The 19,824-nt window shown below is 46.0% G+C and overlaps 1 protein-coding gene across 1 annotated transcript in view; it reads right to left on the bottom strand.

The window, feature by feature from the left end:
* The window catches only part of ASXL2 (additional sex combs like transcriptional regulator 2), a 147,401-nt gene that overhangs the window by 19,095 nt on the left and 108,482 nt on the right, over positions 1–19,824 (bottom strand). The window contains 3 exon segments of the mRNA XM_009890372.1: positions 1,252–1,268; positions 4,331–4,443; positions 12,290–12,405. Coding sequence (XP_009888674.1) covers positions 1,252–1,268; positions 4,331–4,443; positions 12,290–12,405 — 246 coding nt within the window.

Here is a 19,824-nt window from a genome sequence, read left to right as displayed (position 1 = left end):
GGGGAAGTCAGAGAAAAAAAAATAACAAAAATTAAATAGAGATGCGGGAAGAAAACAGTTGATCCATGATTAGAGTGCACGTGGCAATAGTTTGGGAAACGTGAAATCAAAATAAGGAGAGAAATCGATATGCCATGACCTCCTGCCCCAGAGGCCTGACATGCAGTGCCTGGGAAGGGCCAGAGAGCAGGTCTCCCACAGCCCGATTCTGGCCATACCCGGGAAAGGCAAAAGCCTCGTTAGAATCACAAAAAGACACCAAACAATACTTTAAGTACTCTAAGTAACATGAGTTTGGATTACTTACTCAATTAGTCTATTTTAATAATTACTCTATGTTAGCTAACAATCTTACAAAATATCCTACCTGTTTCAGTCCCTCTTAGGTCTCCCCTGTTCCTACTTCCCTAAGTGAAGATGCAATTCCTCCTGGGGCAGGGAGCTCAGGAGATGGGGTCCTCCAGGAACGATATCTGCCTGTTGTGCTAATGAACCATTCAGGTTTAATCCTAGTTAGCAGAGAAATTGCAAAAGGCTTTTAAACTATCATTTTATGCTAAAGACTTCATGTACCTGGCACCGCATTTTCTTAAAACCGTCACGGGAAATGTGTAATTTTCTACTGGATTAATTTCTGCTTCCATCTCAGACCACACCAGCCTAGGTGTAAAGGGCACAAGCACAGCTTAGGACTCAATTTCACACAAGCAAGATTACATTAACCTTCTTCCCCTTAACCTCTTTGAAAGGGTCTGAACTACAAAGCTGCCTGGCAACAACAGGCAACCTCATCAACTGTTCAATACTTACTCTGCTATTAAATGATGCATGAAGTACAGCTGCTAAATATGCTTGTTCCTTTCAACTGGATATATGGCGCATAGCCGCAACCTTGCATATGCCTGAACAGATGTTACAAGAAACATTCCAGCAGTGTATAACCAGCAAGCCAGGACAGAGTGGTCTAGTTTTGGTTTGGATTTCTTTAGAGTTATTTGGAAAGGGAGAATAAACAAACACACTAAAACACCGAAAGAATTTTATACTAACGAAAATCAGCATGAGATGAGGAAACATCTCCAATTATGCAAAAGGCAGTAGGGAGAAGAAATCAAATAACCTGCACTCTGTGTCCAGGGTGGATAGGACAGGAAATCTGGGGTTTAAACCCAAGGAAGCAAGAAAAGATTCTGATTAGAGGCTAAGAAAAACATTTTAAGGAGAAAGTTCACAAAGCAGGAAGGGCAAGACTTGCTGGGAGTTTTGGTCTCTGCATCAACGGCGTCTCTCAGAACAGACTGAAGAAAACATCTATCAGGAATGCATCGTAGCTCCTGCTCTGAGGAAAGGATGTGGACTAGATGAGCTCTCAAGGCTACTCCTAGGTGTAGTTTCTGATGGCTCTATGACATTTCTTAACCTGACCAGTGAATTTCAGCCAAACATTCATGTAATTACACCAAGAATATCCAGGAGCAAAATGTTTTCCATGCCAATATTGTCTTATTGCTGTTGTCTAATCCTCTCTGGCTACTCCTACACTAGTAAACAGAACGGTGACATCGGGCATTCCCCTGGCCCTAAGAACAACCGGCCGTGTTCACACCCTTACGCTTTCTGTCTCTCCAGGCGGGATTGCCCACGTTCCAGTTGCCTGTAGGGAATGATGGTTGTCCTGTGCTGAACACCAAGCCGTGCCAAGGACTGCCTAGGAGACCGCTAGCTTGTCCTGAGCCAAAGCGACGTCAGGGAATTGAGCAGAATGCATTGACTGAGTGCCAGCTCCTATGCCCAGTACTTTGGTGGTGATTAACTCAGTAGCAGAGATGCTGTTTCTCTCTCTCCGCATGCAGGTGTTGTCCTAAGCACAGGCTTGTTGCCTGAAGGACTGACTGGATGGGGAAGGAGTTGTGGGACTGGCAAGAGATGCTGTTAATAGATGCGATAAGAAGAAAGAAGGCACACCTTTGTTCAGTAAGGTAATGGGTTGGTATTACCCATGTTATCAAGCTTTACCAAAAAGGAATTTTTAAGACTGAAAATAACTTAGGATTTGGGGTTGGAAATTTAATTTTGTTGTGATCTGATCACTTGCTTTTCCTTTTTTGGGGCAAGCTTCACGACTGCCAGTCTCAGCCACTCCATCTGTGAGAGTACACCTGACAGAAGTCTTTTAGAGTGAGCATTCTTGCTGTGCCTTCCTCAACGGTTACATGTCCATGATCGTCATCTTGCTGGGATGAATCACGACCAGTCAAGTAAATCAAGCATGAAGGATGGAGAAACAGGGTAATTACTGAAGGGGAGGGAATTTCCATCTCATAGAAGTGCCTGAGTTTGACAGATAGCACCGCATTTTACCCATGACAATTAGTGTAACAGATGGGGTCTAAGGGTAGGGACTTCAGAATTACGCACAGCTTAAACAGGCAGGGACTGTGTACGTGTTGCAGAAGACAGTGAAGCAGGATTGGAATCAGCAGGACTGTGAAGCAGACGAGGAGACTGTTGTTTTTTGGAAGAGATCTCAGCCTCAAAAAGCCAGCCCTCTTTTCCTCTTGTACACAATGTTGCTGATCCCACCCCTGCCTCTCCCTGCTCCGTACCACATGTACTAACCCCGTGCACCTAAATTCTGGTTATTTCTTAGGTCCCAACACCTCCCCTCCCCATTACAGCTGCAGAAGGACTTAATGACAATGAATGGCTGAGTGATAAAAGCATAGATATGATTCACTGTACAGAAACACAAAGTGATGTACAAAAAGCACTCCTGTAACCTTACATACATAGTGTTGGGTGCTAAAACAGGAAATGACAACTCAGGAAAGAGTCTCAGAATCTCAACAGTTCTAGGAAAATGCCTGCTCTTGGCAGAGTCAAAATAAACCAAACTGAATGCTAGGAATTCTTAAGAAAAGATGAACAAAATACAGAATACCAAAATTATGCAATACAAATTCAGAATGCCTCTTGCACCCTGAATACTACGTACAGTTTTCATTTGCTATTGCAAAAAGCATACAGCCTTCCATATGAGGAATGAGAGAACACGGTAGGACTATTCAGATTGAAGAAGAGATGTCTACAAAAGTCATGAGTGGCAAGAAGCTGTTGAATAAACAATAATTGTTCATTGCCTGTTTGATAATTAGAAGGAATCAAATAAAGGCATAAGGAACCTGGCTCAAACCAAACAAAAATTAGTGGTTTTTACAGTGTGGTGTTTGCCACAAAGCATTTACAAAGTCAACATTCCCACCCCTTCTGTTAAGCAAATCCACTGCGGAAAATCCCACCAAGTCCGTGAAATACAGACACCTCCTCTTGCTTTGGAGGTCCCTGAGCACACCACACCTAATTCTGGGAGAGCACTATACGTGCCTACCCTGCCTTTCCACGCTTCCTGCACGTGCTATCAGCAGTGTGGGACACAGGTCACCGGGCCAGACGTGTTTGATGTGATCTGACAGGCCCGCTGCTCTGATGTCTGCCGTAGACTATGAAGAAAAGCAAATTGGTTCTCAGTGATGTGGGAGACAGTACAGAGCCACTACTGGTAATGTTTACAGATGACTTGAAAAATTGTGGATTGATAAAATAATGATGGCATTAGTCTACAAAGTCATTTATTTGTACAACATGAAAATCGGTCTATACAAACAAAGAGGCATTTCTTGCATCTAAAAGCAAACAACTTGAGTCATGCTCACAGAACCAGGAGCTTATAATGGAAATCAGTTACACTGAAAAGAATTTAGAGAAAACTAACTACAAGTAACTACCAAGAATTTATGACAACTAGTGAAATGTTGCTGCTGGTAAGGGAGCTAATGCACTGTTGAATGAAGAGGAGAAAAGCGGTGATCTCATTAATTTCTACTGCAGCATAAATGCTGGAAACCACTTGGGGATCCTTCAGATCAGAACATTCTTTGGAACAAGACATGAAAGCCACACTACAGAATGAGGAGCCACTTTGGAAAGAAATGAATACTAAGAGAAACACCACCTGATTTGCTTAGCCATGAGAAGTACCTGACTGCAGTGCACAGACAACTATTGGGGAAGACATTTATCACAGAAAAAAGCTTTTAAACCAGACAATGGCACAATAAGATCTATTCAAGATTATTCTTAACTGAATGCTTCCCTAATAAAATCAAAGCCAGGAGAATAGAGGCTAGACTATTTCGGAAACAAAAAGAATGCCACATGAAAAGAGCACTTTCTTCTCTCATCCCCTAAGAGGAAGAAAAGGCAAGTTAGAGAGACAGGACAGTAAAAGAACACATAGGAGTGTCACTGCCACGTACCAGATTTTGCCGACGTGGAGTCACTGGCTGCCTTGACAGCCTTCAGAAGGACGTGCTGATTAGAGGACACGGGCATGCCGGCTCTGCATTGCTGCTGCTGTTGCTTTTGCTGCTGCTGTTTCAAGGCCTGGGGAAGAGGACAGAAAAACATGACCAAAGAGAAATTCAAAATATTCTTAGAAATTATAAGCACACAGTACAAACCGCTTGTTTAGAGTGGAGATACTTGGATTCTGATTCTAACTACGTCAAAAGTTCAAAATGACTTCGGAAACACATTCAGTTCACATGGGACACTGATTCTGTCTATGTAAATACTTTAGTACAAGCAGACAGATTCCCTACCTTTGCATCTAAAGCAAAAAAGTTAATGGCTCCAGAATGTCTTAAGTTGTGTCATTTCACGAAAAAAATGATATCTAGAGAATGCAAAGAGAAAGGATTCCAAATCCAGAGTTGGTTTAAGAAGTAATTATAGAAATAACTTCAAAGTACCGTAATATAACTCATTTCCGTCTCCTCGAGAAGCAAGTAGCAACTTACTAAAAAGCCTTCAACAGAGATGCTGCTCATTAGAAAGGACTTTTTTAATTAGCAGAGTAACAGCAATTACAACACTAAAGGGAAGAAAATAAAATCCTTTGTTTCAGAAAAGACTGTTAGAGCAACCATAACACAGCCTAAAAGGCACAAATGACTAAGACAAGGAAGTAAGAAGGCATTGGTTAAACTGCAGCATTTACCCAAACCAAAGTGTCTGTTTTCAGACAAATAAACTGCACAGCAGAATAAGTTATGACAGATCAAGTATATGGTACAATTTCAAAATAGGAAGTAACGGGAAATATGCTGCATATATAGAAATGAGTGGGACTGTTAACTAGAGATCATTGCTATCTTAAAAACAACAACAACAACAATAATAATCATACAGTTAAAACTAGAGGAGAGAATAAAAATATGCAGAAACTTGCAGAATCTGCCATATGAGGAAAACATAAGACAGACAGACTTTCAGTTTGTAAAGACACGAATGAGGGAGACTGAGAACAAAAGGATACAGATAACGGACGGACACGTTAGCTTCCTATTTTCCAATTTATTAAATAGTTCCTGTTTAGCCATTTCTACCACAGGTTAAAAAAAAACAAAACATTCAGCCAAACTGAAACACAGCAAAATCAAAAACCAGTAAGAGGAAGTATCCTCTGCAACACACAATTAACCTCCTGTTATTGAGGTCAAAACCTTTTACAAAATCAGAAAGATAAAAGACAGACCTCGCATTCATACCAGTAACAAACATCCACAAACACGTTCAAGAAAGCTTTTACAAATTCTTCTTTGGTTTGAAGATGAACTGCCGGCAACAGTGAATGTCCAGAAAGTGCTGGGCTATGAAGACCACTAGCATGTTCAGGGGGTTGTGCGAATCCCGTACTTCCATTAAGCAAATCACTTCAAATATTTAAGGGTTTGTGCATTCAGTTCACCCATTCTGTATGCCATTTAATTGCTGCATTTTTCTCAGCTTAGGTAAAAGAATTCTGCTGTTGTTCATTGTGCCACCTCAGTTCTCGGTCACGCAGCACCTGAGGTGCCCACGCCAATGGTGGCTGAGGCATGTGTGGGAAGAGGAGGAAACAATTATTCATTAGATACATCTTTTTAAATTCCGTGTCAGCTTTGCACTTATGTTCTCTCTTATAAATATTTGCGGGCTTCTTTAATACATCTAATTTATATTGAGTCTTGTCATAATCACAGAGTAATTCTGGCGGGAAAGGACCTCGGGGGGTCTCCAGTCCAACCTCCAGCTCACAGCAGGGCCAGCTCGGCCTCCCCCAGGTTGCTCAGGGCTCCGCCCAGTCGGGTCTTGGAAACCTCCAAGGCTGGAGATGGCACAGCCTCTCTGGGCCCCCCCTCCACTGCCCGACTGTCCTCATGGGGAAAAAGCTTTTCCCCGTGTGTCCTGTTTTTCCTTATGCAATTCAACTTATGCCCATTGTTTCTCATCATCCCACTTCCTTCACCACACTGTGATGAGCCTGGCTTGGTCTTCTCAATAACCTGCTTGTAAATACTGGGGAAAGGCCCAGCTTCCCCATAACACCCTGTAACAGATCCAGCTCCTCCGTAACACCCCAGACCAGGCCCAGCAGCCCTCAGCTCCCCCATAACACCCAGACCAGGCCCAGCTCCCCCCGAGAAGCTGTGGCTGCCCCATCCCTGGAGGTGTTCAAGGCCAGGTTGGACGGGGCTTGGAGCAACCTGGGCTGGGGGGAGGTGGCCCTGCCCAGGGCGGGGGGTAAGATGATCCAAGGCCAGGTTAGACGGGGCTTGGAGCAGCCGGGGCTGGGGGGAGGTGGCCCTGCCCAGGGCTGGGGGTGGAATAAGATGATCTTTCAGGTCCCTTCCAACTCAAATCATTCTGTAATACCCCCCCCACACACAGCTCCCCCATAACACCCCAACACAGGCAGAGCTCCCCTCAGCTCCAGCCATGCAAGGCCCCACTCCCCCAGCCCGCCTGTCAGCAACCGGCCAATCAGGAACATGCTAACTACCCCGCATCCACCAATCAGGTGGCAGCTTCCAGGCGCCCCAGCTGTGGAAGCCTCAGCAGAGGGTCCCGCAGAGGGTCTGGGTCTGTCAGCGGTCTCTCCCTCTCAGAGGGTCTCTCTCTCTCAGGGGGCGTCTCTCAGGGAGTGTGTCTCTCTCAGAGGGTCTCTCTCTCTCTGTGTCTCAGGGGGTCTCTCAGGGAACGTCTCTCAGAGGGTCTCTCTCTCTCAGGGGGTCTCTCTCAGGGAGTGTGTCTCTCTCAGAGGGTCTCTCTCTCTCAGGGGGTCTCTCTCTCGGGGAGTCTCTCTCTTGGGGGGTCTCTCTCCAGAGCCCCCTGAGCACAGCAAACCCCTCCACCAGCGCCAGCCCACAGCCCTCCTCTAACCCAGACCTGCCTGCGTGGGTGCTCCCTCTGGGCCCCTGCGCAGGGGCTCGTTATTTTCGTTTTGTTTGCCTTTAAGCTGTCCTTTGTCGCTGGGCCGCCCTCAACGGAGGGCAGATGTTCCTCAGCACACAGGTGCGTTCGCACAAAGGGCAGCTCTGAGGTAACCCCCCCACTGTCGAGGGCGGAAACCACCACTTTATTCTATGGAGTTGAAGAAGAGCGTAATTCAAGATGGCGCCATCCAGTCAGTATCATCAGCACCGCCTTTAATTGTTATTTAAACAAAGACCTTATGTCAGCAGCACGCTCCTCCCTGCCCGCTCCACCGCGGGTGATGGCAGCAGGACCGGGAGCTGCTCCCGCGCACCCACCTCTTGCTCTGCACCTGCCGACGGTCTGTGCTAAGGATGGTAAAAGCCCACGGGGATGCACTTAATGGGGAAAAAAATCTGTACTGTCCACCTCCCTTCTTCGCAGAAAAGGTGACAAAGTGACCGTTCACCAACTGGAGAGCTTTCGTAGGGTGCACCCAGCCCAGTCCCTGGCCTTAGTCGTTCCACGTATGCGGCCACAAATAAAAGTGTAGTGGATAATGATGAAAGCCAACGGTATAAACCACAGCAGAGGGTGTAATTTCTAATCTTAAAACACCGTGATGAGATCTGGATGGAGGGAGGGGACCCTTCCCTCTGCGAGGCCACCCCGGGGTGGCGGGTCCAGCGCTGGGCTCCCCGGTGCAGGAGGGACCTGGGCAGAGTGGGGAGAGCCCAGCGAGGGGCCAGCGGGAGGCTGATGGACTGGAGCACCTCTGCGGTGGGGAGAGGCTGAGGGCGCCGGGACCGCTCCGCCTGGAGCAGAGCAGGTCGGGGGCTCCAACCCGTGCGGATGGACCCCTGCGGGGGGGACGGAGAAGGGGGAGCCCGGCTCTGCCGGCGGTGCCCAGTGCCGGGACCGGGGGCACAAAATAAGAAATTCCGTCTGAATACAAGATGCACTTTTACTGTGATGGTGCCCGAACACTGGCACAGGTTGCTCAGAGAGGCTGTGGAGCCTCCCTCCGTGGAGATATTGAAAAGCTGTCTGGACACGGCCCTGCACAACCGGCTCTGGGTGACACTGCTTGAGCAGGGGGTTGGACCAGAGGGACGCCAGAGGTCCCTTTGAAGCCCAAGCTATCGGGGTTTCTGTGATGCTGTGAATCCTGATGGCACTGGGACGGCTGCTCAGGCTAGGTAAGGATGGGATGAGGTCAGCGGATTGGAGAGGATCAGAGGAAAGAATTAGAGTAGTACCTGCATTTTCCACCGATGGGTGAGAAACCACCCATCTGCCTGGATCTGGATTGTAAATGTCAGAGTCTCAGTGTGGTGGTTTTTTGTATCAGCACACACGCGCTGTAACAAAGGGGGTCTCTCCCCATGACTGTTCCATCTTCCCAGCAGGATGAGCGCTGACATATCTCTGCCAATTTAGATTCGGGTATTGCAAACCCCTAACTCAGGATTTTTCCAAATGATTGTAAGAAACGCAGCTGTCTGCTTACTTACTGTGTGGTGATGGCACACCACTGCACACCATATTATTTGGCTGTGTTTTATGGTTTTAACTCTGATGTGTTTATGAACTAAATTCTGATCCTTATTTCTTAAAGGACCTGATACTTATCATCAGTACAGCGGCAGCACCATGTTCCAGGGTTAAAAGTTCTCTGTTGTGATGGAAGATGATGACCAGCAGAAGCGGCATTTTGCCACGCAGGCAGCTGCAGAACTGCTGAGTACAAACAGGTATGCTACGCAGAAACCAGGACCGGTCCCCCCCCGGTGCAGGAGGGACCTGGGCAGAGTGGGGAGAGCCCAGCGAGGGGCCAGCGGGAGGCTGAGGGACTGGAGCACCTCTGCGGTGGGGAGAGGCTGAGGGCACCGGGACCGCTCCGCCTGGAGCAGAGCAGGTCGGGGGCTCCAACCCGTGCGGATGGACCCCTGCGGGGGGGACGGAGAAGGGGGAGCCCGGCTCTGCCGGCGGTGCCCAGTGCCGGGACCGGGGGCACAAAATAAGAAATTCCGTCTGAATACAAGATGCACTTTTACTGTGATGGTGCCCTCAGAGTCTCAGTGTGGTGGTTTTTTGTATCAGCACACACGCGCTGTAACAAAGGGGGTCTCTCCCCATGACTGTTCCATCTTCCCAGCAGGATGAGCGCTGACATATCTCTGCCAATTTAGATTCGGGTATTGCAAACCCCTAACTCAGGATTTTTCCAAATGATTGTAAGAAACGCAGCTGTCTGCTTACTTACTGTGTGGTGATGGCACACCACTGCACACCATATTATTTGGCTGTGTTTTATGGTTTTAACTCTGATGTGTTTATGAACTAAATTCTGATCCTTATTTCTTAAAGGACCTGATACTTATCATCAGTACAGCGGCAGCACCATGTTCCAGGGTTAAAAGTTCTCACTCAGAAATCTCTCTCTATCCTCTGGTAATATTATCATCACTTAGCGTTGAAGACAGGAGGGCTGAATCCAGCCAGCCGTCTTCTCCAGCGCACACTAGCAAATCATCTGGGTCGCAGACATAATTAAAAATATGAAAGCTTTCTTTAACTTTCGCTTCCCTCAATATCTTATGTTTTTCCTACTACTCTACTCATAACACTGCTCTCTCCTTCTTGCTATCTATATTTGCTCATTTTATCTACCTTTTATAACCTTTTCTGACCACAGTGGCAACCATGTTTAGGAACAGGTGGAAGATGCAGTATTTGGTCAGAATGGCAGAATTTCACTGGAACTAAAATTAAGCAAAGGATTAGACATGCAACGTTTTTAATTTGATCCAAAGCTAGAGCAAACTTGAGACAGGTACGTTAGAAAGACTGAATGGTTATGGTGTTCTTCAGCAACACCTTTTACTCCCGTGTGCCTAGAAGGCAAGTTATTCACTATGCTACAATTTGATGCTCTACAGAAGAGTCGAGCTCAGGGGGAAGAGCTGTTGTGATGGAAGATGATGACCAGCAGAAGCGGCATTTTGCCGCGCAGGCAGCTGCAGAACTGCTGAGTACAAACAGGTATGCTACGCAGACATCAGGGCCTCCGTGTGGTTCCCCATTTCTCTTTCACAGTTTCTGATTTTTTTTCCCCAAACCAATGAGATTAACAGTGAAACTGAGCACACTGTCTCAGTTTTGGAACTCGCTGGCTCTGATGTATTTCATTACACTTAGAGACAGTGCTGGAACAAGGGTGCTGGGGAAGTAGACAGCTCGGAGTAGGAAAGCTGGGGAGTAGAGGAGGGAGAGAGCAGAGACAGACGGGAATGAATACAAAGGTGGGGGAAAGCTGGTGGGAGCAGGAGCATGGGGAATTCATAAATGAAAAGCAGAAAATTATTAGGCATGTAAGGAGAGAGGCTGGGAAAAGAGGAGAAAAGTAGATGGAGCACAGGCTTGGAAATAGGGTAGGTTTGGAAATGGAGTGTGGCTTTGCCCAGAGATCCCTTCCAACCTGTGATTCTGTGAAACGGGGACCTGCAGACCAGAGAGAATGAAGAGGAACTGCTGAGCACGAGAGGGGCAAGAGGACTGTTAATAACAAACCTTGAGTTTGTTTGATCACTCTCTTAAAAGAGAAAAGCCTTTGCGGATGTTGGAGAGAAATGATTGCCAGCCAGGCTTAAAGAGGGATGAGGAAGGGAAAGCAGAGAGTATAATTAATATCTTGCTGAATTAGTGAGAAGCAATTTTCTGAGGATTCAAATGAAAGTGGGAGCTTGACTCTGAACTTCAGAAGAAAATTAGCCTAAAGTGACAACACAATCTCACTCCTTTATGGCAGCTATCAGCAGCACGCAACATCACAGTAACACCACTGCTTCCGTCGAGAAACAGCCAAGTGGGAAAAGAAAGAAGCGAGGAGATTCCTTAAAGCTAGCACCTCATTTTGACATCAACTCAACTCGCTCTTGCTGGAAACAAAGCTCCAGTTTGTCCAGTTGCCTTATCTTCCCCTGTAATGTTCTCCTCAATAATATGTCCTAATTAGATCCTTCTCTCTCACTGCAGACCCTTTCCCCAGGGTCGCAGGCATCTCCGTTAGCTGAATGCCATCCTGAGTGTTGCTTCTCAGCTGGAAAAAGTCAGGGAAACAGGCTGGGCTGGAAAAGGTGAATCCTATCTGGAACACATCATGATTTCATCTGTCTGTGACAAGCTTCTGTAATCCCTGGGCTAGCACCTCCTCTGCAGCGTGATTCCTAAGTCCTTACAGATTTTTTACTTTACTAAGGAATAAATCTAACCCTGATAAAGCATTTCCTTTCTAAGGATCGTGGAAAATTAAACAATGCCATTGGGGAAACACCTGCAAATAAGACACTCAGGGGACTAATTTGTCTTGCATTTTTCATTAGGAGAAACGAATCATTTGAAGTACAAACCCTTACCCATTCCATCCTGCGTGCACACAATTAACACTATCTACACAACAGTCATTCCCCAAGCATAGGAAATAATCAGCCCTCTTTCTCTTGTAACACCCAGCAGAGGTGCAATGCAAAGCCAGTGTGCCCTCCTTCCCCATCTTCCCTCCATGTATACGCGCACACTGCACCCATAGAACTCCTGGGGAGGGAAAGTATGCCGCTAACTAGGGGAAGAAGTCAGTGGATTTAATTTTTTTCCCCAAAAGACCTTCCATTTACTAAAATAGACTGCAGAAAGCTAAGCACATTCATCAAAAGGTTGGGAGAGAAGAAATATATCTGTTCTTTAATAATAATATTTAAAAAAAAATATCCAGATGCTTATTTAGGAAAAAAGCAAAGAACTAAATAGCACAGTATTTTGAACTGCCTTTAAGAGAGAGGGATGTTTTAGTGAACCTCCATTTACTGTGAGACAGCCAAGAAGTCCTGAATTACCTCCCTGCAGAGTGCAGTTTCACTGAGAAAGGCGATTTACCAGAGAAATAAAATTACTGCAATGATACCCAAACCCGGTTCCAGACCAGGCCACTTACCTGTTTGAGTGCCTTCTTGCTGTGCTTCTGGGATGAGGAGATGACTTTGCCTGTCTGGATGGAAGGTGACGGGCAGCCTGACTGCGGGGAGGATGTCTGCGACAGTCTAGATGACACTACAAAAAGAAAAAACAGCATAATCCAACCTTTATCCATTTGCCTGCAGCACGTTAGCCAGTCCCCACCATTTCAGATCATCTCACGAGGCTCATGAAAACTGCACCTCTAGCAAATGTTACTTTTCGCATGAAGAATCATTTCTGTTTCCTCCCCCCCACCAAGGCAGCTGCTCTCCTCTGAAAGCCAACAGCAATTCCTATGAACATCTTCAGATTTTTCATCTTTTTTTTTCATCTCACCTCTTCTTTTATTCCTCTTGTAAATAGCTGCTATCAAACAACACTGCAGCTTGAGAAAAGGCTTCAGGTTCAGGCAGGTTTAGCCAATTCAAATCTAACTGGAAATACAGACACGGGCAACGGTTGGCTTCATCTGGAACGACCTGTGGTCAGACACCTAACTGACAGCAGTTTCCGACCAGATTAAACCCGAATCCCACGCAAGAGCGAAAAGATAAATGACATGCAAAGGAAGTGCAACTTGACTATCACTTGCTCCTTTTTAAAAAGGACTATGGGAATACACAGGATATCCCAGTAAATGAACGTATATTCTCAGTGGATGAGCCTAGACGCTTAAAGGAATCTAGCCCTAGCCACGTGCAGTCCTACAGCAAGGCTTCTCCTCTCAGGCCATTTAGACTTTTCAGTGTTCTCATTACAACCACCAAACCAGGGGGGGGAATTAAATAACAGTGGGTGGTGTGGCTTGAACATACCTGTTTGGCACAGGATACTCAAAATGCTTTGCTCTGGCAGCACTGGGGTGATGGGACACCGCTCGGTCCCAAACTCTCCCAGTCACGGGTTTGCCCCAATTGTCTTGGCAAACGCCGACTGCACTGGCCAGCAGGCGAGGTGAACGCAGCACAGGCACCTACGCACAGCCCGGGGATCTGCACTCATGGGCTGCACAAAGCTGTCTGGCTGCTGACACTGAGATAGTACCGCCAAAAAAAAAAAAGACAAAAGCAGAAAGACATCAATTGGAATGCCTTCCATTGGACGATGGCCGCAACAAAACAAACGCCGTGTAGGCACAGCCAAGAGCATCAACGAGATGTGGCTGCACCTGCAATGAGCTCTATAGGTAAATCTCTGAGACGGCGTATGGAGGCCGCCAGTTAGCAAATTTGTGGTCTGGATTCATCTGCACGTGAATTTGTATAGATAATAATGTCCACTGTAAGCTCAAGGAAACACAAAATGAAGAGTAAAAGAATGTTTGATCCCAGGGCAGGGAGATCCCTACCATAAAAGATAATAAATAGATTCACATGTAAACTATTTAAATTACTGCTTCCTGAAGCAATTAGTTCCAGAATACATGAGGCTAAAGTCATATCCCTCTGCAACAGAAAGGAGGTAAGAGATGATGACAACAGCTCTTCGTTAACAATAGCCACAGTGTGATCCCGCTCAGTATCCACAGAGAAGGGAAGTTCCCAGAAATAACAGTACGCATCACAAAGCAACATTGCATTTAAATGCATAGAATTAGTAACAACAAATTATAAACAGTAAAGTTCTCACATGTGACACGGGCATTAAATGAAAAGAGCAAGTTTTTTAGGAGGCATGCACCACAGAGATGAGCGAATAGCAGACTCCGAAATGTCATTAAAAACAACAATACGAAGGTATGGTAGGAAACCGGTAATTTAAAAGTTGCTGACGAGATTACCAGACCCAGATGATCCACGCACATGATAAAGGTGACACAGTCGCTCAGCAAGCAGAACTACCACTCAAAAGACAAAAAAAAAAAAAAGGAAGCCTGATGTTATAGCAAGACCTGGAAAGCAAAGGTTGTATCTGTGCTTTGAAAGAGCAGCAATGTAAACTTGCGTTTGTCTCTCAATTTGGCTGAAATTGCAGTTCAAGAAGAATAAGAAGACGCTGGAAAGGTCATAGTCTGATCAGCACCTGGAGGGGAGAAGCAGATCTCACAAACTCGTTGGAATTCTCTGAATGCATCAATAAAAAGAACTGGAAGAAAAGACAGTTTTTTGCCAAGAGTTCACTCACACTTCTAGAGATTTTCAACAAAAGGCTTCTAAAGATTATTTGGCTATTGTTTAAAAAACAAAGAACAGAAGAAGGCAAAGAACAGAATCAAATGGTAATCGGGCAAGAAATCAGCAAAAATTCTGCGAGGTCACGTGCTAAGTAGGGAGCAGTTTAGTGCTTCGTGGCAGACTGGAAGGCAGGAAATGGTAAATATTAAATATTTAGTTTAATTAAGATCAGAGGGAATTGTGTGGAAATTCAGAAAAATATAATCCAGAGAACAAAAGACCAAAAATATGAAGTAAAACATCAGAAAAGGGGTAAGTAAGTTTTTGGAGGAAAAAACCCAAGACGCTCATAGAACCTGCCGTAATCTAAATTAACTGTGTCATGTCAGGAAAGGGATCTATTACAGCCGACAGGTGAATGCAAACAGCCAGCGAGGCGACGCTACGTGTAAGGATGGAAAGATGAAGCATGTAAAATTCTTACGACGCATTCAATTGACTGGCTCACATACTGTAGTGCTGATCACATGACACCAACAAAATCTGATGGGATTCAGGAAAGTACAGAAAACGGTTAAGGACACAATAAAAACTAGGGATATTGAGGGATTTGCTATTATGCTCAAAGGAAGGACCACCAGTGAAGAGCACAAAATGAAAGGATGTAGCTCCGTGTCTGGATGCCCCGGTTCTCGCAGCCCCCGGGGCCGCTGTCGTCACCCGGTGAGCCCGGGCACAGCCGAGCCACAGCCCTCGCTCCCACCCAACCCCGGCACGTTCCCAGTCCACCACCGCTGCAAACACAGCCCGCGGCCAGACAAACGCTGTGCCCCCGTCCTTCTAAAGCTAATCCTTGCTTGGAGGTGTTAAACGCAAAGAAAGCACAAGTTTGGTTTAACATTTAAAACGCAGGCAGAGAAATAGACTGTTACTGCTTTTGAGACGTTTGAATAGCAGGAACATAAACCACATCCTCTTCGAAGCCTATCACTGCCGAAACGACAAGTTCCACGTCAGACAGAAACACTAAGCCAAACACAGGCTACTCTTCTCCAGCCTCATATTCTAGCCACATTTTGATTTTTACGCTGTCTTTGAAGAAGGAGAACTAATGTTTTAAAACCAGGATGGCAGCCCAGGCTAAACCCCCCACCTGGGAAGACAACTCAGCCCCAGAGCAGATACAATAAAGCCACATTAGGACATTCTGCGCATCCTCTGACGGTGTAAAAGCCCTCGGTGCCACAACGGCTGCTGTGTTGGTCCGACAGCTGTAACCACAACAGGTTCTCAAGAACGAACAGAACTTGAGAAAGGCAACCAAGTCACAGCTGCGGGCCCCAAAGCGAAGGGGGGATGGATGGGAGGATAAACCTGTGCGAGTACACCCCTGGGTCCTTGGACCCAAAAGCTCTCAGAAAGGTTACGACCTTCTAAGAACCCTGCAGGCAGCCAAGCGGAGGTCTAACACAAAGACATACACATGTAGAGAAATATTCAGACTCCCCTAAGGATGAAGCTTGACAAGCTGGGTTTGTTTCCTTTAAGCAGAATTTCAGGAAAGTTTACTTCTGTCTTCACTTCAGGCTTTCGTATGATTTGAAAAATGTGTGGAGCTGAGATTATACCTCTTCATTCCCTTAAATCCTAAGAGCACTTTTGGAGAAACTGCAGAAATAATTACAGACTGTAAAGCGACACCCGGGAAAGCAGCACATCCAGCGAGATGCTCTGGTTTTAAAACACTCGATGAGTTGCTTTGTGCTTTTTCTGTGTAAATAAGGATTTCCTTGATCAGCTAAAGATTAGGGATGACTAAGATTAGGGCCAGTATCTGACAGGGCTGAGTTTCAGTAGATTTTGTGGATTAGAAGCAGTAAACAGAATCCCCTCATTCCAAGGAGGCATACGAGAGATGGGATGGAGACATCACCTTTGTAGTAAGTGGCCAGGACGGAAATGTGACAAAAAAACCCTTGGGTATTTGAGAGGACTGGCTCGGAGAAGCAATTAAACATACACGTCCATAGCCAGGATAGCTCCAAAATGAAGAACCCTGCACGCCTGGCCCAAAGTCTCCGCGCCAGCTGGTTCCTTCAGGAGGTTTCACTGCTTCCTGGCTGGGAGAGGCGTTTGCCAGGTGAAATGTTAACAGTTCTCTAAGACTAATGTGGATGAGATAAAGTGGAACATGTGGCAGCCAAACCTCACGAGCCCTGATTTGTTAGATAAACTAAGACCGGATCCAATACAGTCCCATGTCCCAGCTGCAAGAATAAATCCTGGTGGAAGATCCGTCTGCAGCCAATTACAGCTGTAATTTGTGGGACAGAGACTCCTTTACACTTTAGACTTACTCGTGTCATTGACACAAAAGCATTTCTTCTGAGAACTGCAATTACAACACAACTTTAATTATGTTAAAGGTCAACTGCATCAGAAATTGCAGTCTGGCAAGACCTGATGACATTTGACAAGGTATTGGGTTCCCTGAAGAGCTGCAGACCCTAAACCATTGGTCAATCAGTTCTCTTTATAAAGAAACTGTGCTAACAGCAGCAAAGAGAAGTATTAAGATTTATTTAACAATAGCTTATTGGAGGTGATGACTGGTTAATTCTTTTCAAAAAACTGCAGTAAATTGCTGCAAATGTTAAATGCGGGATGTCGCCTCGGGACCCCTTCTTACAGGAACGGGCAGACTGCACAGTTTCATCAAGACGCTGCCTTGTGGCTTTCCTTTTGGAGTCCCGATTCAGTTAATGCTGAGGACTTTCTGCGTAACCCTCTGGATAAAGGAACGCACCCATCAACCGCAGCCTCAGAAAAGGCAACTGAAGTAGGATTTGACCCCACGTCCACTTTAGCAGCGTACACCGCCTTGTGTTTTCCCAGTGTTTCCAAAGGCAACAGTGGAAGGAACACCACAAGTCTCCTGACCCCTGGGACTGAGATCCCACCACGCGCTTTCTGCTGGCACTGCCCAGCGCACGACCGGCCCGCTGCAATGGGACTTTAGCCAGGACCCGGCTGAAGGCCATCCTACCCCTGAAGAAGCAGCACCCAGACGCATCATTCTCCTCTGGCGTTAGGTACCAGCACAGTTCTGCACACTGCATGAGACCGAAACTAACAGAAAGGTGAAGACGCCCAAAATATTTTTTCTCTTTTTTTTCTTGGGTGTCTCATCTCACACAGGTTATTTACCTTTTAGGGTGTGAAAGTAGCGGGATATTTGTTTGAAATCCCTCTGGCTTCCAGTATACATCTGCTTACTTGCCCAAGATGATGTTTAATACTAATATTCTGGCTAATGTTTGCTTCCACAAAGAGTGTCAGATAAACAACAATGAGAAAATACAAAACTGACCGTACGACTGTAATGTCCCTCTAAGCTCAATGCGTCTATTAGACACAACTAGGGAGATCTTTGCTCACTCAGCCACTAATTTACTTTTTGATTTATTGCCTTCTCCTCCCTTGTCACCGCACGGAGCGTAGCCAGCTGCAGGACTGGGCTATTCCGAGCCCAGCGGCTGAAGCCAGTGCAGGCAAACACCTGGCGCAGCGCTGAGCCAGAGAGGAGGGAACGGAAAAGCAGAGGGAAATCGTACAGCGAAACGATGGGGATGATGACAGAACTCATACTTTTTTGGCAGACACTCAGGCAATTCCTAAATCAAGATAAAGATTTTCTTAAACTGATGTAGCAGAAACGACTGCTGGGTTCCCAGGCTTGTTTCAGAAGAGATGCAGCGGACGCTGCCGAAGTGAGCAAGTGTGAAGAAGGACCTTGCATTTATACAGCAGTTTTATTTCAGTGGCTCCAAAAGAAAATTACTCTTAGGGACAACCTTGGCAGTTCACCTTACAGAATACAGGCATATGGGTATCCCGACCAACATGCTAACTGTTTAACAGCATGGAACAAAATAAAACCATTAAAAATATGCTACAAGTAAAGGAAAAATCCATCTGCAATTGTTGGGAGAATCTGGGAGTCAAATTACTTCCAAATCAGAAAGGAAAAAAAGATGTAACAGTTTGCGAAACTAAAATTAATCTGACAAAGAGTCTTTTGCTGGAGCTGTGGCCGAAGACAACCAAAGCCAACGCTCGCCAACGCTACCAGCATAACACCTCCGTACGGAGCTGGGATCTCGCCACTGCACGAGGCTCAGCGCAAGCACAGGGCGCAGCCGCCCGAACCCTCGCACGACGGCTCCTGGAACTGGATCTCTCATCCTTTATCTTTTAAAGGTCAGAGCTAATTATAGTTTCAAATATCCTATGCAATAAAAGAAGCTCTCATCTTTGGGTAAGTGGAATGAAACTATTTTGCAGCAGTGAAACCATTTTGCTAAATTTATACTCAGAGCATTAGAGAAAAAGAATCTACCAGGGCTAAAAAGCCTTTTGCGGGATAACTGCTGCATGAACATCACCTAACAAACTGTTCCGGCTGCACGCGCTGCAGAAATCACTGCCATCGTATGAATGGGTAACGCCTCCTGGTCATTCATTCCACCCTTGAGGAGTCTGAAATCTGTAATCCCGCTGCCAGCGTAAATCTGATTTAGTATTTGGCACAGAAGCAGCGCTCTTCTGTACAGTCTTCAGGCACGAGATATTTACTCTTTGCCTTTAACAAGGACCAAAACGCAGCATGATCTAGACACAAGACACGTCCCACCGGCAGGCGCTGCCGCCAGCCCCGCGCCTGCTCTCCTCACTCCTGCGGCAGAGCTGGTGCAAAGCCACGTGGGCACACGGACCAGGTACTCACCTCTGCGTCCCGGCTGGAGCTCAGGGGTAGGAGCTCTGCTGGGGGATTGGCTCTGATTTTGTTTGGGCTTGGGAGAGTACAATATGAAAAGAAATGAATATAGCAGATCCGGAGTTCCTGCTCACGGGGCTGCGTTTCCACGGGGTGTTCTGCCCTGAGATCCACACATTCAGAAAGAAAAGGCTGCACTTTACTCACTGGGAAAGAAAGTACAGTCAAGCTGAACTAAAAATACAATATCCCCCCGTTCAACTATGTGCAGTCATAAGCTTAAAATAACCCGATTTTAAACAGCTAATGGGATCCAGATGTATTACATGAAAAACTTCTAGTGAAAGCCATTAAAAACATGTTTTGAGAAGCACAGAAATGTTTCCTGTTAATCCAATGCCCTTCTTTTCTACAGGCATGGAGTTTGCCAGAACGAGAATGGGAACTCGACCTTGAATTCATATCAAAACTATATCTAACTTACAAGTGAGACAACCATTTTAAAAGAGTTCTCCCCCACATGACCGTTCCTTGCTAAAACGAAGGAAGAACTAATGCCCAAAAATACTGTCCAATTGCAAGTTCCCAGAACTCCCCCTCCTGCACTTACCCCGGGTAAAG

This window comes from Charadrius vociferus, unplaced genomic scaffold (assembly GCF_000708025.1).
Source record: "Charadrius vociferus isolate BGI_N301 unplaced genomic scaffold, ASM70802v2 scaffold647, whole genome shotgun sequence".
NCBI lineage: Eukaryota > Metazoa > Chordata > Aves > Charadriiformes > Charadriidae > Charadrius > Charadrius vociferus.
This window is presented reverse-complemented; position numbering and strand designations above follow the sequence as displayed.